The sequence below is a fragment of the Colias croceus genome, chromosome 14 (assembly GCF_905220415.1).
Source record: "Colias croceus chromosome 14, ilColCroc2.1".
Lineage (NCBI taxonomy): Eukaryota > Metazoa > Arthropoda > Insecta > Lepidoptera > Pieridae > Colias > Colias croceus.
Window position 1 is genome coordinate 5,702,844 of NC_059550.1, and position 24,895 is coordinate 5,727,738.

General features: G+C 31.9%; 1 protein-coding gene across 3 annotated transcripts in view; it reads left to right on the forward strand.

Moving 5' to 3' along the window:
• LOC123697363 overlaps positions 1-24,895 on the forward strand; it is a 168,198-nt gene that overhangs the window by 119,651 nt on the left and 23,652 nt on the right. For 2 of the 3 annotated variants that reach the window (XM_045643854.1, XM_045643855.1), the window contains exon 5: positions 15,822-15,875. The exons of the other annotated variant lie outside the window; for it this stretch is intronic. In XM_045643854.1, the coding sequence (XP_045499810.1) occupies positions 15,822-15,875 (54 nt within the window). The remainder of the gene's footprint in view (positions 1-15,821; positions 15,876-24,895) is intronic. 3 annotated transcript variants of the gene reach the window in all.

The following is a 24,895-nucleotide window of genomic DNA, read 5'->3' on the forward strand; positions in this document are numbered from 1 at the left end:
CGTGTACATGTCGCAGTCGGATTGTATTACAAACAGCCGGCATTTTGTAATTTGCCGAAATTCGTCTTATTCCAAAATTCTACAAAAAGACGGTCGCGAGCCGACGGAGCCCCACTTCGTGGGGCTCCTATTTCTGTGTAGTTTTAAAAAACAGGAACCTAACCTAACCCACCCCCTTATCCAAACCAAAAATTTCTGATTACGAATTTTCGGCATATTAAATAAAATGCTGGCCGTTTGTAATACGGCGGATTATACAATCCGACTGCGACATACATACCCCTCGTCCCAAGTACCTTCCAATATCTTAGATGTTTTACATTTCCGATTGCTATTTAGGAAATGTATAGATTTCCTAGGAAATGTGTATAAAATAATTTATTTCACTCATTTCCGTGCGATTTAAGGAATTACATACATTTCCTAGGAATTTTATACAATGACAGATTACATATATTTCCATTAACATATATTATAATAGCATCCATATGGCCCTTTACAGCATAATATGATTTAAATTTTAAATGAATATTTTCGAAGATATTACAGATTTAGTATCAGGAATGCATCCGTGCGAAGCCAGGGCGGGTCGTAATATTATAATTATTGCCAACGGTTGTGAGTAAAAGTAAAACAATAGATATTAATGTCTACCTGGTTATAATTGTATAATTTTTTTTTGAATATGTATATTACCTACTTGTATTTCAGAGAAAGTTACACAATAATCTTCGAAAAAGTAGTAAAACAAAATACTTACAAAAATAAAAAGATTTCTACTATAGTAACGCGTCTTATTTAAAATTTTAATTAAAATGTATTTACAATATTATGTTATGCAAAGGAGAAAATACAGTTTAGCTTAAGTTTATTAACCAATGAAGAATTTCGGCTATAGTTTTATAGTTATGATTTTTGAAGCATAAAAACGTATTACAAGTGCTTTAAATTTTAAGCAAAAGCAATATGATGGAGTGCACAATAATATTTATATAATTTAATGGGTGCCAATAATATTATCATAAATAAGTAAGTAATTAGTATGTCATGAATATATATTTTGCAATACATGAGACTTGAAGGCGTAATAATTTTATTTTAATTTAACACGTATAATGAAGACGGGCTATGTAATAAGAATAAGTTTTAAATATCATATCGTTAAGAATAAAAGTGTGGTCATGAATATAATTAAAAAAGATTGAACGAAAACAAAAAAGTCTACAAAAAAACATAAAAAAATAATAAAAAGTATAGAAAACAAAAAAAAAACAAAAACAAAAAATATAAAAAAGGGTGTATGAAGACAAAAAAAATCAACAATAAAACGTAAAAAAAAATATTAAAAAACAAAAACTAATAAAACGAAGCAAGTTCTCAACACGTCCCCGTTGTTGGCTTTGGGTAGTGCCGAGATTGAGAATCCAAATTTTTTTTTTGCGGTTTTAACGATTTCGCCAATGTAACAAACAGTTGAGAAATCATAATCATTTTTTAATCATAATCATAATCATTTTTTAATCATAATCATAATCATTTATTCACCATAAATACAAAATTAAATACTTATTATCATTATCTCAATTAACCAAACATTCAAAATACAAGTACATAGATATTATGCATTGTTGATATGTTGATATTATGTTGCATTAAGAAAGGGTTATTTATTATGGTAATGTAATATTGTAGCTAGGAAGCCGGAATTTAAAGAGAATTCAACGGGTAGTGAAGCGTAACTTTTGAAGTCTTTCCCGAAACGGTATAAAATGCGTCGAATAAATTGAAAAAAAAAAACAATTACGATCGAAAAATCGCCCATCTTCAGCATGTCGAATCACTTAAATTATATATTATGTAACAACGCTTGTACAACACAGCAGCATATCGTGAAAAGTTCTGCGAACTATTTCTGAAAAGTATCAGTATATATATATAACTCTAGAACTCAACTGCACGCGATAAGAACTCACATTATTTTTTTGATCCGCTAAAAATGCTCTGCTAAGTTATTTTTTCAAATGTCGTTTTTTCAGGTAAAAACGCCAGAACTATTTCTAAAAAGTATCAGGAACTGTAGAACTCAACTGCACGCGATAAGAACTCACATTATTTTTTTGATCCGCTAAAAATTATCTAGTACGGGAAGTTGGCAGATCATTTTTTCAAATGTCGTTTATTCAGGTAAAAACGCCAGAACTATTTCTAAAAAGTATCAGGAACTATAGAACTCAACTGCACGCGATAAGAACTCACATTATTTTTTTGATCTGCTAAAAATGCTCTGCTAAGTTATTTTTTCAAATGTCGTGTTTTCAGGTAAAAACGCCAGAACTATTTCTAAAAAGTATCAGGAACTCTAGAACTCAACTGCACGCGATAAGAACTCACATTATTTTTTTGATCCGCTAAAAATTATCTAGTACGGGAAGTTGGCAGATCATTTTTTTCAAATGTCGTTTTTTCAGGTAAAAACGCCAGAACTATTTCTAAAAAGTATCAGGAACTCTAGAACTCAACTGCACGCGATAAGAACTCACATTATTTTTTTGATCCGCTAAAAATGCTCTGCTAAGTTATTTTTTCAAATGTCGTTTTTTCAGGTAAAAACGCCAGAACTATTTCTAAAAAGTATCAGAAACTCTAGAACTCAACTGCACGCGATAAGAACTCACATTATTTTTTTGATCTGCTAAAAACGCTCTGCTACGGGAAGTTGGCAGATCATTTTTTCAAATGTCGTTTTTTCAGGTAAAAACGCCAGAACTATTTCTAAAAAGTATCAGGAACTCTAGAACTCAACTGCACGCGATAAGAACTCACATTATTTTTTTGATCCGCTAAAAATGCTCTGCTAAGTTATTTTTTCAAATGTCGTTTTTTCAGGTAAAAACGCCAGAACTATTTCTAAAAAGTAACAGGAACTCTAGAACTCAACTGCACGCGATAAGAACTCACATTATTTTTTTGATCCGCTAAAAATGCTCTGCTAAGTTATTTTTTCAAATGTCGTTTTTTCAGGTAAAAACGCCAGAACTATTTCTAAAAAGTATCAGGAACTCTAGAACTCAACTGCACGCGATAAGAACTCACATTATTTTTTTGATCTGCTAAAAACGCTCTGCTACGGGAAGTTGGCAGATCATTTTTTCAAATGTCGTTTTTTCAGGTAAAAACGCCAGAACTATTTCTAAAAAGTATCAGGAACTCTAGAACTCAACTGCACGCGATAAGAACTCACATTATTTTTTTGATCCGCTAAAAATTATCTAGTACGGGAAGTTGGCAGATCATTTTTTCAAATGTCGTTTTTTCAGGTAAAAACGCCAGAACTATTTCTAAAAAGTATCAGGAACTCTAGAACTCAACTGCACGCGATAAGAACTCACATTATTTTTTTGATCCGCTAAAAATTATCTAGTACGGGAAGTTGGCAGATCATTTTTTCAAATGTCGTTTTTTCAGGTAAAAACGCCAGAACTATTTCTAAAAAGTAACAGGAACTCTAGAACTCAACTGCACGCGATAAGAACTCACATTATTTTTTTGATCCGCTAAAAATGCTCTGCTAAGTTATTTTTTCAAATGTCGTTTTTTCAGGTAAAAACGCCAGAACTATTTCTAAAAAGTATCAGGAACTCTAGAACTCAACTGCACGCGATAAGAACTCACATTATTTTTTTGATCTGCTAAAAATGCTCTGCTAAGTTATTTTTTCAAATGTCGTTTTTTCAGGTAAAAACGCCAGAACTATTTCTAAAAAGTATCAGGAACTCTAGAACTCAACTACACGCGATAAGAACTCACATTATTTTTTTGATCCGCTAAAAATTATCTAGTACGGGAAGTTGGCAGATCATTTTTTCAAATGTCGTTTTTTCAGGTAAAAACGCCAGAACTATTTCTAAAAAGTATCAGGAACTCTAGAACTCAACTGCACGCGATAAGAACTCACATTATTTTTTTGATCCGCTAAAAATGATCTGCTAAGTTATTTGTTCAAATGTCGTTTTTTCAGGTAAAAACGCCAGAACTATTTCTAAAAAGTATCAGGAACTCTAGAACTCAACTGCACGCGATAAGAACTCACATTATTTTTTTGATCCGCTAAAAATTATCTAGTACGGGAAGTTGGCAGATCATTTTTTTAAATGTCGTTTTTTCAGGTAAAAACGCCAGAACTATTTCTAAAAAGTATCAGGAACTCTAGAACTCAACTGCACGCGATAAGAACTCACATTATTTTTTTGATCCGCTAAAAATGCTCTGCTAAGTTATTTTTTCAAATGTCGTTTTTTCAGGTAAAAACGCCAGAACTATTTCTAAAAAGTATCAGGAACTCTAGAACTCAACTGCACGCGATAAGAACTCACATTATTTTTTTGATCCGCTAAAAATGCTCTGCTAAGTTATTTTTTCAAATGTCGTTTTTTCAGGTAAAAACGCCAGAACTATTTCTAAAAAGTATCAGGAACTCTAGAACTCAACTGCACGCGATAAGAACTCACATTATTTTTTTGATCCGCTAAAAATGCTCTGCTAAGTTATTTTTTCAAATGTCGTTTTTTCAGGTAAAAACGCCAGAACTATTTCTAAAAAGTATCAGGAACTCTAGAACTCAACTGCACGCGATAAGAACTCACATTATTTTTTTGATCCGCTAAAAATGCTCTGCTAAGTTATTTTTTCAAATGTCGTTTTTTCAGGTAAAAACGCCAGAACTATTTCTAAAAAGTATCAGGAACTCTAGAACTCAACTGCACGCGATAAGAACTCACATTATTTTTTTGATCTGCTAAAAATGCTCTGCTACGGGAAGTTGGCAGATCATTTTTTCAAATGTCGTTTTTTCAGGTAAAAACGCCAGAACTATTTCTAAAAAGTATCAGGAACTCTAGAACTCAACTGCACGCGATAAGAACTCACATTATTTTTTTGATCCGCTAAAAATGCTCTGCTAAGTTATTTTTTCAAATGTCGTTTTTTCAGGTAAAAACGCCAGAACTATTTCTAAAAAGTATCAGGAACTCTAGAACTCAACTGCACGCGATAAGAACTCACATTATTTTTTTGATCCGCTAAAAATGCTCTGCTAAGTTATTTTTTCAAATGTCGTTTTTTCAGGTAAAAACGCCAGAACTATTTCTAAAAAGTATCAGGAACTCTAGAACTCAACTGCACGCGATAAGAACTCACATTATTTTTTTGATCCGCTAAAAATGCTCTGCTAAGTTATTTTTTCAAATGTCGTTTTTTCAGGTAAAAACGCCAGAACTATTTCTAAAAAGTATCAGGAACTCTAGAACTCAACTGCACGCGATAAGAACTCACATTATTTTTTTGATCTGCTAAAAATGCTCTGCTACGGGAAGTTGGCAGATCATTTTTTCAAATGTCGTTTTTTCAGGTAAAAACGCCAGAACTATTTCTAAAAAGTATCAGGAACTCTAGAACTCAACTGCACGCGATAAGAACTCACATTATTTTTTTGATCTGCTAAAAATGCTCTGCTACGGGAAGTTGGCAGATCATTTTTTCAAATGTCGTTTTTTCAGGTAAAAACGCCAGAACTATTTCTAAAAAGTATCAGGAACTATAGAACTCAACTGCACGCGATAAGAACTCACATTATTTTTTTGATCTGCTAAAAATGCTCTGCTAAGTTCACGGACATGAGTAAATGTAGGTTTATAGATTTCTTTATTCGAAGTCAAATTAATTTTGTTAGTATAATCGATCGGTGCGAGTAATTTTTACAAGAATATAAATAATCGAATGCTTGTTACGGTTTGTATTTTTTTCGATTGGACACACTGAATTGAAGTTTCGATAAAAATACTACAAACACGTGCGAGTCATATAAAAATTATAGACGATTCTGACAAATTTCAATTTGCCAAGATAAAAGTATAGCCTATAAAATCGCTGAACGTCAAATATTTATACGTATCTGAAATAAAGTGTTCATAAAACTGTGGAGTAAATAACAAAACACTCGAAAAATAATGACAGCAATACTTACAAGGCGCGGGGCGATTCGAGCTTTGACGCGACTCCAGGTTCGTGCCGCCGCTTAAATATTTATTTCGTTGAATAAAAACTATTCAAACAAAGTCGTTGCATTATATAAATAGGATATGAATTTATTTATATATACGAGTAATATAAATGCATACAACTAAAATAGTGTCTTCAAAATTGTGTTATTCTTTGTGCTTTAGGTACTTATACAATGTAGTAGTATATATTATATTATATTCAAAACACACTTTCTTATCAACCTTATCTAATACCAATTATGAAAGACTAGCGGTCCGCCCCGGCTTCGCCCGTGGTACATATTAACGTTTTCTCTACATAAGAACCATCCTCGTACTTCAAGGAATATAATAAAAAAAGAATTATCGAAATCGGTTCAGCCGTTCTCGAGTTATGGAATTACAACGAAAAGTGGCATTGATTTTTATATATTAGATAAGCGAAGCGATATTATGTAAATATAATAAAAGAAATTAGCGACAATTTTATCGTAAGCTGCTTTACATTTCCTTTGATTAATAATAATTGATAGGTTTTGTGTCCTTAATACAACGTGGTCATTCACGTGATAAGGATTAAATCGCATAAGATATTTGTTTCATAAAAAAATGCAACATAATTTACATAACATTGCGATTGTATATGTAGATGAATGGCATACCGCATAAGTATAATATGTATTTATGTATATTACTAGATTTCCGCCCGCGGCTTCGCCCGCGTTTGCAAAGGAAAACCCGCATAGTTCCCTTTCCCGTGGGATTTCCGGGATAAAAACTATCCTATGTGTTAATCCAAGTTACTCTCTATATGTATGCTAAATTTTATTGTAATCGGTTCAGTAGTTTTTACGTGAAAGAGTAACAAACATTCATACATCCATACAAACTTTCGCATTTATAATATTAGACATTAGTATATTAACTATTTATTTTCTACATTCGTCTATTCGTTAAAAATAACACAGTAAGTACATATTAACCTTTTAGAGTAAACTGACACAATCAACATAACACCAGACGCTATAACAGAATTCTTATAAATAATCATAGCCACTTAATTATTCATGCTATTCATAGAAAGTAACCCTCCGTAAAGGCAGAGGTGTTTATGTCCGTGCAATATAAAAAGTTACTAAAACAAGAGGCAGTAAAGCGCGGCCCTCTGCCCTCCTACACAATACACAGATTAGTCGTTCGTTCCAAATCGATGAAAACAAAACAGTGTAAAAGAACTTATGTTAACTTCCCTTTTGATATAAATGAAGTACAGATTACACATTATCTATACTTCTGTACTAATATTATAAAGAGAAAAAGGTTTGTAATTATGTATGTGTGTATTTATGTTTGGTTTTCACGCATAAACTACTGGACCGATTTCAAAAATTATTTCACCATTAGAGAGCTGTATCTTCACTGAGCAACATAGGCTAGGTTTTATCCAGGAAATCCCACGGGAACGGGAATTAGGGGTTTTCTTTGAAAACGCGGGTGAAGCCGCAGGCGCAAAAATTAGCTATATGTACCTAATAGATAAGTTGTGGCAATTTGTATATTACATCGTAATATACAAAATTGCAATTTTTTTTTATTTGTTCGAATTGATAAGAGTTACCTACTACATCAATTGGGAATAATAATTTTTCAATAACTTCACGATGAACTTATTTCAGTTGCTACACGTTATATGAATGTAAAGGAAAACTTATTTCTCAACAACTACTTACTTACTTAAGTAAAGCATTTAACGCATAAGTTTGTTAAATCTAGTTGAACATCAAAAGTTTTAAGAGCATACTATTTTTACAGTTTGTTTAGTAGTTATAACTATTGTGATGTTTTACTGAAAAACTTTCGCTCGAGTTAATCGTTGAAGTAACAGGTAAAACTTTGATTCGGTTATTTTATTTAACAAGATGTAATAACTGTTTTTAATGTTTCTTAAGACCCTAGCTAGCTGTATTATTATATGTATACTAGAGGTCCGCCCCGGCTTCGCCCGTGGTACATATTTCGCAATAAAAGGTAGCCTATGTCCTTTCTCGGGTATCAAAATATCTCCATACCAAATTTCATGCAAATCGGTTCAGTAGTTTAGGCGTGATTGAGTAACAGACAGACAGACAGAGTTACTTTCGCATTTATAATATTAGTAATTATAATATAAACTTCTTAAATTCGCTGACTAAAAGTAAAGAAATATTCCTCACTTGTAATATAACTGTTAAATTGTAAAAATAGTACGCAGCACAGAATGACCTTTAACCCCTACCAGTGGTGCGTAAACAAACGATTGATTCATTAAACTTTCACAAAGTACTAGCAGTTTTCAATAAGTCCAATGCTTTTTAAGAGTGGGCATAAAGCTAGAGAATTTCTAAAGTTATGGGCCCCGCCCTAGCGCGCCATGCCGCGCGCAATCATTCTTCCATCATACACGGCTCACCGTACTTACGTAAAGTTCATCGGACGCTAAATTAAACACAATATTCTTCGCGCGTTCAACGCGTATTTTCGGTAGTTAGTATACAGTGAAGTTGAAATCATGGCAAATTATGTAATATGATAATTTATTATTATTTTTTAATTTTTATTTATAATTATTGATGATAATCTATACGTATATAATAAAACAGTAAAAAAAGTGTATACGTATGTAATATATTCAAAAAAACAATATTAGGGAAACAGTATAGAGCACGAATCCGTAAAAAATTCTGTCTGTTTGTTTGTATGATTTGAATGAATGTTAAATTGTTGTGTTTATACTTTATATTATATTTATTATATACTAGCTTTCCGCCCGCGGCATCGCCCGCGCAGTCAAAGAAAAACCCGCATAATTCCCGTTCCCGTGGGATTTCCGGGATAAAACCTATCCTATGTCCTTTCTCGGGTATCAAAATATCTCTATACCAAATTTTATGCAAATTGGTTCAGTAGGCGTGATTGAGAGTTACTTTCACATTTACAATATTAGTATAATATTAGTACAAGGTAAATTAGCTTGGAGAAATATTTGCATATCTAGTGGTGTGTATATTACTCAGGATCTTAGAGCGCGTTTCCACTATAACGTTCAGGCCTATACAAAAATGTTTCGATATCCTTACATTACTATTTAATTTTATACTTATTCCTAGCAACACTCTGATTTTTGTTTTCAGTAAAAACAAGTTTTTATTTGAAAGAAAATGGTTTTGACTTTATAAAAAAAAGAAAAAATTATCATTCAATTTCACGTTCTTGAGCACACGACAAAACGACTACCGTGAAACAATAAAATATCGTGTCCATAATAATTTGTTTCGTTATTATTATTTGACCATAATAATTACGAAACAAAACAAATAAATAAATCGTCACTTGATAGTTGAAAGTGGATACACGCACAAAACCAGAATAAACCAGTTTACGCTGTCCGCAGGTACCACGTGCAGTCCGTGAGTCGCTTGGTACCGTTAGAACATAAAGCACACATTTCATTCAAAAGTTATAATTATTACGTAATTGTTAAATTTTGTATTTGTTGATTGTTGTTATTATTTGTTATTATTGTTATAATATTTGTTGAAGTGTTTAATTTGTGTGTAACTTTATATTGTTAATTGTCAATGTAAAAGTTATACGTATGTTAAATGTGCAAATATTAAAATAAAGTTTCATCTTTTTCAGAGGAGAAACACATATAGTTTAATTTAAAATCCCATATACAGGGTTATTTGTAAAACACCGGCAACCTCGCAGGACAAGATAGCTAACATCATAAGTAACAACATTTTGATCTACGACTTTTGGCATAACGCAATAAATTATTTTTAAATGATTTTTTAAGCTTTTATTTTACTCTCCTAACGTTTGTAAGTCTATGTTCTATTCATTATCGAAAGGACGACGCGACGCCCCCTTTCCTCTCCCGTTCGCTTCTTGTTTACGTAAGTTTCGGAATGCGCGTAGAGTTTATAACATTCAAACGGAAAATTAAATGAATATTTATTTTTGTATGAAAATAAAATCTAACAAATTATCAAAAGTCTTAGAACAAATGTTGTTACTTATGATGTTAGCTATCTTGTCCTGCGAGGTTGCTGGTGTTTTACAAGTAACCCTGTATATATAATAAAAACTAAAAATATAATGTTGTTTTTTTTATTTGCTGACCATACACTACTACAAACGCAAAAATTTAGCAAAATTAGAAAATCCCCGAATTTGCATTCGCGAGTGTATTCATACTTAGGGTTGCCAAACAGTATTCTACTGTTTTTCACTAAATTATACTTTTTACTGTTTAACAAATAAAAAGTATTTATACAAAAGACTGTTTTCAGCATCAAAGTGCAGACACATAATATAGACAGATACATATAATGTGTTACATTTAGACGCTCACAATTTTTTTTTTATTTAGTCAGAGGGCACACACTACAATAAATAATAATAATAAAAAAAATAAAAATAATAATAAATCTTTATTAGCAAGCAGGCCAGTTACATTAAAAATTAACAATCTATGTACTTACAAACTAATAAAACCTACTAGCTAAAAGGAATGCCGCTCAGCATTTTACAGTGAAAGCATAGACTTTCACTGCAGAGCTGATTTTCAGCGACACCTTACTACTGTTTGTTTTGCTAAAATACTGTTTAATATTTTTTTTTACACGGTCGTAAGAGACGCCATGGACAGAGACCGGTGGAGGCAAATCATCCGCTCCAGATGCAACCCTGATGCTGACCACGATCCTCAGACATGAGGGACCGACAAGAGAGAGAGAGAGACCTGAATAATGAATATACGTACTTTATTTCTTGTAAAAAAAGTTGGCAACCCTATTCATAGTGTTTGTTTATAATATAGGAGTGGCAAGGTCGCCGTCGCGTCGCGCGCAATTGCTGCTATCACCGTCGCTCCAAAAATGGATATTCCATCTTTTGATTCACGCGCAGGACTGTCGCGAAATTTCTCTTATTGGATTTCGTATGTAGGCATTGTACTGAATGTTGTTTCATATGAGCGCAATCGAGAGCGCTCCGTTTCGCGTGTTACTTATGAATGATATAATATGTATTTTATTTGTAACTAGCGGTCCGCCCCGGCTTCGCCCGTACATATTTACGTTTTCTCTACATGAGAACCATCCTTCATCCTTCAAGGGATACAATAAAAAAAGAATTATCGAAATCGGTTCAGCCGTTCACACGTGATACCGTGACAACGCGAAACGGGTTTCATTTTTATATACATATACAAATATTTAGACGAGTAAAGTTACTTATTTTATTTAATTTTACGATAGATTTCAAATAATGAGCAGGTATAACTTTATAATTTACTAGAGGTCCGCCCCGGCTTCGCCCGTGGTACATATTTCGCAATAAAAGGTAGCCTATGTCCTTTCTCGGGTATCAAAATATCTCCATACCAAATTTCATGCAAATTGGTTCAGTAGTTTAGGCGTGATTGAGTAACAGACAGACAGACAGAGTTACTTTCGCATTTATAATATTACTAGCGGTCCGCCCCGGCTTCGCCCGTGGTACATATTTCGCAATAAAAAGTAGCCTATGTCCTTTCTCGGGTATCAAAATATCTCCATACCAAATTTCATGCAAATTGGTTCAGTAGTTTAGGCGTGATTGAGTAACAGACAGACAGACAGACAGAGTTACTTTCGCATTTATAATATTAGTATGGATAGTATGGATTATAATTATTTATGAGAGTTCACTGCACCAGTGATTAGTAATACAGATTGTGAATATATTATATTATATATACCTACTATTCACAACCTATTTACGTTATTTACTGGAACAACCATAGGAATCTACAAATAGGTAGTAGGTAATCATATAGTAGTAATGGTAATAAGTAATTAATAAAAAAATATACTAGGTACATATAAATCTTTCTTGATTTTATTGATGTAACACTATGAATGAAATATTTGTATCCATATAATATATACCTATACACCACTATTTTTAAATCAGTACAAAAACTTTAAGGACATGTTAGCGAATACTTTATTATCGTGATCATGATGTTAGAATTACATAATATCGATAGATAGCAAAGATATAATCATTTGTTTATTTAAGAAAGTCTCACTAAAATCATAGACACATTGCAGAGTTCATTCACTTATTCATTGATAGTATTACCTAACCTTGGGCAATAAAATGAAACAAGAGATGTAGTTACTAACTTTATTTATTTTAATTTCCTAAATTCAAATCTCCCCTTCATACTTCATCCGGGCTTAGGACCGGAATAATTACTTTTTTACAATAAATTAAATAGGTACGTAGGTATGCAATTACAAAACAAACAATATCAAAATCTAATTTTGACGTATAAATTAAGAAGTTAGAATCAGCTGTTTTTTACAATACCTAATCTGTATTGAACGAAAAAACGATTTTGGCGTGTTTAAGAAGTTAGAACCAGCTGTTTTTTACAATACCTACTCTGTATTGAAAGAAAAAACGATTTTGGCGTGTTTAAGAAATTAGAATCAGCTGTTTTTACAATACCTAATCTGTATTGAAAGAAAAAACGATTTTGGCGTGTGAAGTTAGAATCAGCTGGTATTTACAATTATCTTAACTAACCTTACAAGTATTTCAATAATAAAATTGTCCTTCAAAATGTCCACCACCGTTATCAATACACAGACGTGCACGTTTTATTAAATTGTTTTTTAACGAGAGAAGTAAGTAGGTATGTTTTTTTGTCTTTTCACTTCATCCAATATGCGCTGTTTTAATTATTGTTCGACACTAACCGGCTCACTTTTGTTCACTTAATTTCACTCCACAAAAAGAGGTCCAAGGGTGTGAGATCAGGTGAGCGAGGAGGCCAAGCAGCAGGCCCGCCTCGACCGATCCACTGACTTCCAAACTCCGCTGTGAGAAATTCATGAACCGCAGCGTTATTCGACATTCGTACTACGTCGAGGATCCTCTTAAAAATACGCTAGTACATTACACGTTAGCATTTTGTGACAACGCCTGCTGGTAAGCATTTACCACGACGGTTCGTACATTTGGCGATCGAGCGTTCGGGACTCGGGTACTCTGTACATACGTACTGCTGCACTCGCATTTTCTCCACTCAAAAAGAACGCACGAAGCATAAGTACATAATCCCGTGATATGAATTGATATGATATTGTACCAGGAAAAACGTAAACAAACGCGACGAAAAAAAGCAAGTTTTCACTTCCGCTAACAATTAGGCACTGTTTGTCCGTTGTCGCAACGCGTTCGGCGTTGGGGTGCGAACTGCGAAGTGCGAACTGCGAACTGCGACGCGGGCGCAGGCCACAGAGGGAAAGGGGGTGGCGGGGTGAAGGATGGCGAGCTTCGACGCGAGTTTGCCGGAATTTATCAATGCAGCTGTCCAGCGGACCTATTCGAAATCGTACGCTAGAAAATTACAACACAATAAATAGTGTGGGTCATTGACTAAGAATAGGTTTAACAATTTTTACATATTTATGTGGACAATTTTGGGACATTTCTGTTTGTTAGTGTTTTTAATTATTTCTTACACAAACATGATTGGTTAAAGGTACTTAACACCCTGTAAAATTTTATGTACTGATTAAAAAATAGTGGTGTATAGTATATTATGTTTGTATACCTAAGATCGTCGCGTCAATACTCAGCCCACGGAAACGAATTTATGCATTTGCATAAATTCGTGTGAGTGTGATTAGATATTACATATTTATGTAATATCTAAACTCACCTGCATAAAGTTTCTGAAATGAATCGAAAGTCGTATTTTTTATTAATACATACCTATTAATAAATAATAATTATTATTATTTATTATAAATAATAATTAGGTATTTATTAATATGATTACAATACTACTTATATTAACTTATCTTCGAAAATTAGTTAGATATCATGTAAATACGAATCTCTTTTAGTTCTCGTTTCTGAAGTTTAAATGTTCTTTTGTTGTTTACCATTTTCAAAAAAACAATATTAAAACAATATTATTAAAAAATCGGCGCGCGGCACAGCAATTTGAGCACGGTCTACTCGTCTCAACGGAGCGATAGCGTCTGATGTATGAAATAGAATTATGTTTTTAGCTCCCGGAACGTGCGATGCAAGATGATTTCTTGCGTAATTAAAAATATAGTAAGCGCCAAAAGTGATTTATCGTGATTAAACCAAAACTAAAAGTAATTACAAAAAAGTGGTCGGACAAAGTTCTCACAAATGTTTCAATATAATTGTTTATGAAAAAAAGAACATAATAGGCATTACCATGTCAAGTAAAAAACGTAAAAGTGTGAAATTTAGAGGTAACTTCGTGAATTTTTTCTATCGAGTCAATTTCAATATTTTATGTTTTTGATCTGACAACACAATCGAAAATATCATCAAGTTTTACATATATTTTATTTTTTATATTTGGTCTTGAATATTACATGTATCAACTAAAAGTTGATTGGTGATTTGACTTTAGTCGCGTTCTTAAGGACTTGTACGCTTCACGGCTTGCAATTTAGTTAAACAATAGAAAGGATCTTTACAAGTACTTCACAGATTGTCATAATATAAGCCTTATAATAAGCATGTATGTACACATATTTATATTATGATTGCTAAAACTAATTTAATTTAAATGGCAGGCTCACGAAGGCTGCTATTTGGCCACTGCGTATGTGATTTTTATTGATGTGCATAGAACATGCAATTATTACACAAATATGGAGATTTCCGACCTCTATAAATAACACTAATAAGATTTTGTGCCTCCATATAGGTGAATAGTGTAAAATTACCTTTATAATAAATCAATTCGGTACAGGAAATCAAAATGCCTAGAGGTGTCAATTCGTTATTCATATGAACTGAATGGTATCGCTGAATTATTTATTTATTGTATTGACAATAACAACGTTCATTTGCACGCATCGCATTTATTGTGGATTGATATCATTGATATATGAATAACGTAATCATTTTGGTTCGACGCTTGCCAACAATTTTATGATATTCCTTCGAAATAACTATAGGGAATTGATTCTGATGTTCGCCCAATAAAGCATGAGTTAAACACGTAATTGATTAACAAATCTCATTGAGAATTGAGGAAAATTGTGTCTTAGTTTATGAATTTGCAGTTCCAAATAAAAACCTATATAAAATTACATGAATAAATTCGAAGAGCGGGCAAAAAAATAAGAATTTTTCGCATGCATTAAAAATGTAATGTGTGATTTATTAACTACTTATCAAACATTATGCTTTTATTTCCTGTGTGTTCTGTGTGAATACTACATTCTGTTTTCGATTGTTAAAAAGACGAGTTTATTTCCCCTTAAGGCTAGCAAAGCACCTGCAGGCTGCAATGCTTCAGGTGTTACTGCGTTCTTATGTGATTGCGTCTCCATAAAATATATATAATTAAAGGATACAAAACAACCTGTATCCGTTACAAAGGTTGTCAGCTTAAAATATAATAATCGCGAATATTTCTTAATGATAATATATTATCATACAATATGAAATAGGATATTGAACAACGCACGATGTCTCACGGTTCATTTTACGACTATCACCCAATGAGACGCACGTAATTGATAAAATACGAATTGTGAATGCGCATAAAATCGAGTGTTTTAAATAGCGATAAAAGCGCTTACATTAGCGTGCAGGATAATAAAATGTTATCTACTTATACTAGAACAGTTATATCTTAATGGTTGTAACGGGATTTTAGAGTAACCAAGTACATGTTTGTTCCAGGTAAGCCGACCGCAACGTGCACTTTATGCCAACCCATGCCTCCTGTCCCTTACGGTGAGTCAATATGCACCAATTACGCCTGTATGTCATGTATCGAGTTATTACGTGGAACAATAGTATCTGATATCAACAACGGAGTACAGGTTGTGTTTGTGTATAGTTTTAAGAGGATAATATCAAAAGATTACTGTAATATATATTTTTAAGTAGACCGTTGTTTATCTCTTCATAGTCACGAACAAAAGAACTGAACTGAAGGAAATAGGTCAAGTAAATCCATATCAAAATAATTGCACCATACAGGAATGACAATTAAACTAATACATTAATAACATTATTGAATGTAGATACATTAGTCATTCCACTCACGACGAGTGTTCAAAACATTTGAAAAATCAACCAGTGCTTCACAGAAACTGGGACAAATATGAAATTATGAGCGTTCCTCGTTAGACGAAACATGTTCATAGACGCTGAACGACTAACGTAATTATATTAGTCGTTCCTTTGTCCAATTGAATCCAGCAGTAATGAAGTGGGCAGTAGGTCGCAGGGTCGCCCGCCCGCATCGCTCCCATATTATTACGTGAATTCAAAAAGCGTCCTATAAACATTTCACCCTTATAGTTACTTATTCAGAGCGTACGCTTTAAAGTGTGGGAACATTGCTTACTGAATAATGCATTGAGGAAGATCTTTTTTGTAATACTTACGTCAGTTAGCGGTGCTTTGTTTGTTATTCATTATGATACTATATAAATTATGACAAAATTTAAAGAGCATCTTCAACAGATGCTTGAATTTGTAAAGAGCGAAAAAATTATTCGCAGCACATATTACGTTATATGTATAGTATACTCTCTGACTCTCATATACTGTTTGACTTGTACCGTTTCATTTGAATTGCAAAAAAATGCATGTAGCGTATCATTTATGCAAAAACATGTGGTAAGATGAATTGATACCTAGTTATCATTTGAAATATGTACGATAGTATTAATTTTACGTCTGTTGTTAGCAGTAAAGCTTGAACACAAAGAATTTTGCGTATGACGTAAATATATCGTGATCGAATAGTGTAAACAAGCTACTATTGCGATTAAAGCTCGCGTTACCCCAAAACATATCGCGTTACATCTCATTCCAGATTGAGTCGGCTTTGTATTAATAATGTCATTAACGTTGGCCCAATAATCCCCGTTAACTAATTGCTCGGCTTCAACTCTTGACGCCAATTAAATTTCGTCACTCGATTCGGTTTTCGATTTTACGAGAGCCTGCAAAGAGCTCGGAAATGTACGCTAAAGCTTTTAAAAGCTTCATTTTACTCCCATGTTTAGTGGGAATTCGTGTAATTTGTTCTTAAAACATCAACACTTTAGATCACTTTAATTACTCGTATTTTTATGTAAAACATCTCAATAACATTTGAATAAATTGTAGGTGTAAGTATTATAGTTGTTGAGTGTGATCAAGGTAACAATATTAAATCGGATTCCTGTCCGCATTAATTAAATCATGTTGATAAATATAATTTTAAAGACATCTGCTGAATAAATAAAACGTATTTTAAACAATATTATTTCTCTACTTCCGTTTCTATAAACCGCGGCTCTATAAACAATAAATCTTATGCGTCGCGAATATTTTTATTAAATAGACGCCTTTAGCCTTTTTCCTTCAATTTATAATAAAACTTGAACATTTTTACTGCAAGAAATATCAGTTTACATATCAATGTTTGTTTTTATGAAGGTCTCTTTAATATTTTTTTTTAATTAAGCAACTTGAGTAGATAATAAAAGTTTTTGCGTTTGTTTACACATTTAATCTCATTGCTATCACCTCGCCTGGCACAATCTGTAGGCCAACATAGATAAATATATTTTTTGGCCTTTCAATAGTGCTTAAAACTCATAAACTGATACTTCCTGCTTATAAATAATTTTAACAATTATCGCATTAAATGATGATAATTCTAACAAGAAGAAATATTGAAATTTTAAATGTTTTTGCGTCCTTACATAATATTTGTTTAGCCATGAAGTTTATTTAAGATGCTTCATACTGATATCCTGTATGTTTTTCTATTGTAAGTGATAAAAAAATATATTTACAAAAATATTTTAAAATTTTAACGCATTGGATGTATTTCCGAATGTATTATTATCTAATATTAATCAATTTTATCGATTTTATCGTTCATCAAATGCAACCCGTATACACATTCCTAATTTTAAATTTCTAGCTATTTTCTCACACAATTGGATTGTTAGTATAATTATAGGCACTGACAACTCCATTTTCACTAATTACCTGTACCCACCTGTTTTCCTATTAGTCTGAATGACTAATGTGTTGTTTTTTCTTCAAGCGCATAATCGTATGTCGTTTTTATTTCTGGGTAGGGGTTTAAACGTAGGTGTGATTTGCGTCAGGGAATAAAAGCGACCGATAGGTTAATCAAAACGGACCACGTGGGAGTTTGTGAATAGAAGTCGAAAATTGCTCTGAACGAAGTTTTCATTTTTGTGAACGAAATGCTTTTACTGTGAAGCAATAAAGTATTCGATAGTTCAGTTATGAAATAGAAAACATATATTTTTCATCTATGAATGTCGGGAAAGAAAATATTTCATCTCCCTACTAGAACTTACGGCAAATGGATAGGTTAAGAAAGCGCACTGTATTCGCATGTAACAGCCGTCCATATTTTACGCAGATATACCTATTTGTTTTGTATCTTATCTATATGAATTATTCATACCTACTATAAAAGTAGTTCATTGAATTTAGGCCACTTGAAAAAGATTTATTATTTATTACGATTATATTCAGGTCAAACAATGGGTGACACCAAATCGAGCTGTCATAATGTTTAACGTTTTCGCTTCGTTTTAGCCAAAGCCAACCCTATTTAACTAATTTACTTTTGTCTTTATAAGCATTCTTGACCCGAATTGACTGTTTCGTCATTAATTTGAATATATACATTTAAAAGTCCGTTTGAATTCTGAATTTGCAATTAACGTATTTCGGCTAGTGCCGCAGTCGTCGTCGATGTATACGTATAGACTATAGATACGAATTCGCAAGGTCAGAATTACATTGTCATAATTTATTCGTTTCCTTATTTTTGTGTGCGCTGTGATCTCACGGTTTGTTATCTTAAAGCACATTATCAATATCCAAGCGTTCAAAGATAATGTAAATACAGTGCGTTATGTAAATCGCGCTAATTTTTGCGAAGGTCGGTGTTGAGACCTCGCGAAAGGCAGTTCCGACCTCGAGTGTATGTATCTCTGACGTATCGTGATATGCGCAGTATGTGGTGATAACCATTTTGTTACTCTTCCTCCGAATTATTGTCCAGGCGCTCGTGGGACGAGCGACAACTCCTGTCATTAGCGCCCGCCACACAGGGGCTAGTGATGTTTTGGAAAAAGCTCTACGCAAGTAAGTCGATACATTACTTGTGAACTGTGACCACGTTTATAGTTTATACATCCGGATTTATTTTGGTTTTTATTTAAGCACGTGTTTTTGTGACTTCAAATAACGATTTATATTTTATTTAAATCGACGTGGCCTTGAGACGTTTTCGGCATTATTTGACTATTGGACTTATAAATATTGGAATTGGTATTTGTTTTAAATACTAAAGAGATTGACCCCAATAAATAATGAAAACTATGCTAAGTAAATATATGCAATAAATCATGTCTAAATTCAAGGCGATTTATTGATATTTGATTTGATTGTCGTACCATTTATTAAATTTCAACATTATTTATTAATTATGAAATCATAAACTTACTGTCAATTTCTATGCAATATAACGACATACTTTTGTACTTATATAATTAGAAATCTAGTTTTCATAAACTCTATTGTGACTTTTATGCTATTGTGTACAAAAATATTTATTTATTTATTTAACAGTTTTATGTACCATTACAAATTTTACAAACTATAATATTAAAAGAAATAAAAACATGGCCTAGTTATGCACAAATTATTACATTGAATTTCATCAGTCTGAAATTTGCAAATAGATTATATATATTCATGATTAATTATATTATGTATAAATAAAGACAATAAGATGCGGTATACTATATGTAGTCTGTAGATTTATTATTATAACCTACAATCTACACGTTATTGTGGTACAATTATTTGTAATTTGATTCCCGCTTATTTTTCCACAAACATCTAACATAGAAGAATGTTATAAAAATAGTAGGTACATAGAATAACAACTGTTCTATTGTTTGGGCTAATAAACATTGGTTAAACGTTTTACAGCTTAACCAAATGTACTTATGAAATGTTTACACGAATTAATAACAATTGTTACGACGTTGCTCTAAGGACGCGATATTTTGGTATGACTGAATCTATTATTAGCCACTTATATTGTTTCTTAGTCATCTTTGAAGCTTTTCGATTGCCGATAACATATTATGTTTTGAATAATTTTCACTAAAATTTATTTTAGTTCTGATCCTTTCTGTGTTAAATAAGCGGTTCTTTTTTTAATGAGTAAAAATCGAATTGATAATGGAAAATATTAATGAAAAAACTTATTACATTATTGTATATTTAATCTGATCTCTTTAAAAACAAAACAATCAGTATTTAGTTGAAAAAGATAAATTAATTGAAAAAAATTATACAAAATACCTAAATTAACAAAAATTCAAAAATTTGTATAAATATAACAGTTATCACTTATCATTTAGTTATCATTAAAATGACAATAATATTCAGGTCAAATTATTATTTAAAATCAATATCTCAATAAGAAATGAACATCAACACACACCGCATTATCTTAATGTACATACATATAAATCAAAGGCGTTTACAATCTTGAATCTGCTAACAGAGTTAACCGCGTGGTAATGTAACATTGCCGGTTTATTGTTAGCTTATCGGACTGGCTGAGGTTAATCATGATGACTTATAAAACCTCCTTGCAGTTTTTTTTTGTGAAGATAGAGCAGTGTTCCTTTTTTGAATTTCGAAAAAAAATTGGCGCCACATTATTTTTGAATGTGGGATTTTATTTTATACATAAGTTTTTGTGCGTTAATTATAACAAAACTAAAATATCTTACCTACATTTTAGTTTTGTTATACCTAGTTAAGTTCTTTACTGTTTTCATGTTAATATTCATGTATAATTATTAAACTTACAATTATTTTAAACTAAGAAATAGTCAAATAGTGAATGACATTGTAAAAGTAATAAATAAATATATCAACTTAATGTTAGTCAAAACACATTTTTTGCACTGATAAGCGTTTACGATACGAAAAACCAAATTCAACGTAACAATTAACTCATATCACTGCTATGTTAATTATTATTGTGAAAGTTTACCGCGATAATACTGATAATAGCGGAATATTTGCTGGACTTCGGAAATGATCACGATGTTTACAATATCAATATATGTTTTGAAAACGCATTATTGGTTTACAGGCTGTTTATATTAAATACTAGCTGCTCCGTGCGGTTTCACCCCCGTAACTCCTCTCACGTTGGTCGTAGCGTGATGATATTATAGCCTTCCTCCAGCAACAATTATTTTGGTGTTACATAAACACCAAAATAATTTTTCAAATCGGACCAGTAGTTCCCGAGATTACCGCGTTCAAACAAACAAACAAACTCTTCAGTTTGATAATATTAGTACCTACCTATTAGATTACACCTTTGTAGTAAATATTACGTAAAGTAAATCTGAAGAAACAGTATTCATCTTATTAAATGTCTACAATTTTAATTAAAAACAAAACAATTAGGTATCTATAATTCAAAAATAATTAAACATGCACCCAATGCATGATAACTGATATATTTCGCTTTACACAAGTCAAGGTTGACGCTTAAAACTAAATAACATTTAATAACACAAAGATCACAGGGGCGATTTTAAATTCACGGCCCATAAGGATTTGGCACTTCGATACTCGTTTTGAATTTATAATACTTTTTTATAGCGTTGCCTGGTGGCACATGACGTAAAATACTCACTAGCTGTCGACGTAATAACGCAAGGACGTGATGACATTTTATTAACATTGTCCAATATAGCGTTTAATATATAGTTAAAACTTCCTTGCTTCCATAGGCACATCATAACTAGGCTTCCGCATACGCCAGTAGACCGCAGTAAGTAGGCACTAATAAAGTAAAATATGTTAAGTATTAACAATCATACATTCTGTCAATTAAGGCAATATTTATTTTAAGGTTATGTACATAATTTTTTAAATCATCACCACACCTTTATTGCAATTAAATATTCCTTTCAACATTTTAATAACATTGACCTTTTGTACACAATAAATTTCAACGCAAATTAAATCGCTATAAAACCACAACAAATGTCACCATATATCATAGCGGTATAAAATAACTAAGCTATAATATGTATCTAGACCGCTTATCAGTCTGTGGTCCGGAATTCTAGTTCAAGGAGACTCGCAATATGTGCCCAGTAAATTATTAAGCTCCCATTCGACTTGTCATGTTTATGTAAACGCCACGTATGGTAAAGCCTAGATGCCGATAATATTATGAACGCAATTTCGTTGGAAATACAAAATTATCCATCAATATTATATGAAATATCGTACAACGCTATATCCTTTTAGTATCTACTTTATTAACTCTAAATGAAATGTAATTACGTTTATCTCATAAAAATTTATCGGCTCCATTACCCTTACAAGGTTAGGTACGAGACGTTTGTTAGATATAAGTGATTTTTAATCTGTGAAATAATGCTTTATATAAAATTGAATTACTGCAAAAAGTTAAAAAAAACTTCCATAGTCAGTGATTTATGCTATAAAATAATTTATTAATCAATTGGAATGTAAGGGACTAATTAATTATGTGTGATATACACTCAATAAGGTACGAGTATTTACACGGAAAGCTTGTATATTATACAGTTATACTTATGATTTTTCCGTAAAAAAAGCATTTAACAGTTAAAAATTATTAGGTCTGAAAAAGGAATAACATAAAATTTTCATTCAGACGACGGATACGAATATGTAAATGATTTCGAAAGGTTCGCAATGAATTATCTTTATTTGCGCAATACCTGCTTAATATACAAATATTTGCTCACAAATGATGAAACTGTATTATCAGGACAAATTTGTATTCCTTTTCATCTTTTGCGAACCATTTAAGACACATGAAATAAAAACTTACTCAAATATACCTTCTCAGATTAAAGTACATATTTTATTATAACTGGTTACTTCACAATAGAGGAACAAGAGAACATAATTTCTAATTGCGACATTTTGAAATTTAATTATATAGGAATAGAAATATCTGATTTCGATGGCCATTGTTCCATTAACATAGATACAGCTAGAGATCGCTGACCTTCTAATAACCTTAATAATCTTCGACCGCACTCTATGTCTTCGTAGGAGATATATTAACCCACTTTATTTACCCAGTACATACATTTGGCTAAGTAATTGTGGGTTCATAGGACTTAAACTGTGGCGTAGTCACGAACTTGACATATTATAAGCACAAATTATCCTATTCTTGGATATTCTATAAACGGAGTTGACTTTGTGTATTTATTGAAGTTAGAAAATAATTAACTAATTTTATTTATGTACTTTTTAATTTAGAAGAGTATATTTTATATACTTCTTTAAAAGTTTATAATTCCGAATGAAATCAATGATAATATCATAAAGTTTTTAGAGGTTACAGCTGCTTTTTGTATAAAAGGCAATAAAAGTTTTACTGCGATTAAAAGAACGCAAAGCAGCCTTGATGATTGTACCTAATGCGTATCAATCTTACGAGATAATGTATAATTAAACCGTCATGAAACAGAGTTAATTTTTCTTTAATACTTACTCTATATTTGGTACAGTTCGTGTGGTATTTTAATTACGTTTACTTACAGTACTTTTGAAAAACTTTGTACCAAGTATTAGTTTAATACCTTGTAGAATAATAATAGTTTAAAAAAACTAAAAAACACGCTTTTTATAGAAAACCGAACTAAAAAAATAGAAAATTTTATCAAATTAGTGTATTGTCATCGGTCCTCAATAAATCTACAAAGTTTGAACGAAATCTGGCCGTTTAAAGTGGGTCAAAATCACGCCCAAAGAAGTCGGTTACAAACATACAAACATACAGGTGAAGCTAATATAAAGCGTGTAAAAAGTATGAATCCGTTACATTTTAACAGACACACATAAAGTGCAATTGCGAACTAAATAATATAAATTGCAGAATACAACTAACTAACACGTAAATCTCAGTTTAGGTTAAAATAATAAAAATGACAATGTAAGCAAATATTAAACAAGTTGATGAAGGCAACGCGTATTTGAACAAATGTGAGATTGACAAAAACTTCAAGGCTGAATGCAATACGAATTCAAACGTTTAACATAAATCGGAAACGCTTGGTCAGTTCCCCTAAGTTTGAATAACGCGGTATTAAATGAATTATAGTTTATAATGAAATTAAAAAACATAGGAAACGTATTAGTATATAAATCTAAAATACAATGTGGACTGTGTTTTGTTTAGGAATAAAATCGTGATTTTTATCTGGGCCCCAAAGACGAAGTTGTTGTATATCTTCATTTTTTTTTTACTTTTAACAGGTTTTGATACTTCAACTGAATAAAATACACGAAATTTTGTAAACACATTAAAAAATGTTGGGGAAAATTCTCTTCAAAAAATTAAAAACGAGTAATCTAAAAACTGGAAAGTATCTTGAAATTTTAAACATGATTCATGTTACAAAAATGCTATAAAACCATCACAACCACGCGTATTTATAAAATCTATTTTTAAAATCGAATCGGGTAGATAAAGTTAAAAAAAATCATATTGTTTCAATAAATGCAGACGCTTTAAATACAAGGCTTTTTGAACAAATGAAACAGCTATTGTAAATATTGAGTTCCTTATTTATGAAAAAGCTTATAAGCATAATCATGCCCCCCGAAGTAGGACACACCGACCGCATTTCAAGATCTCATTTCGCCTGCCA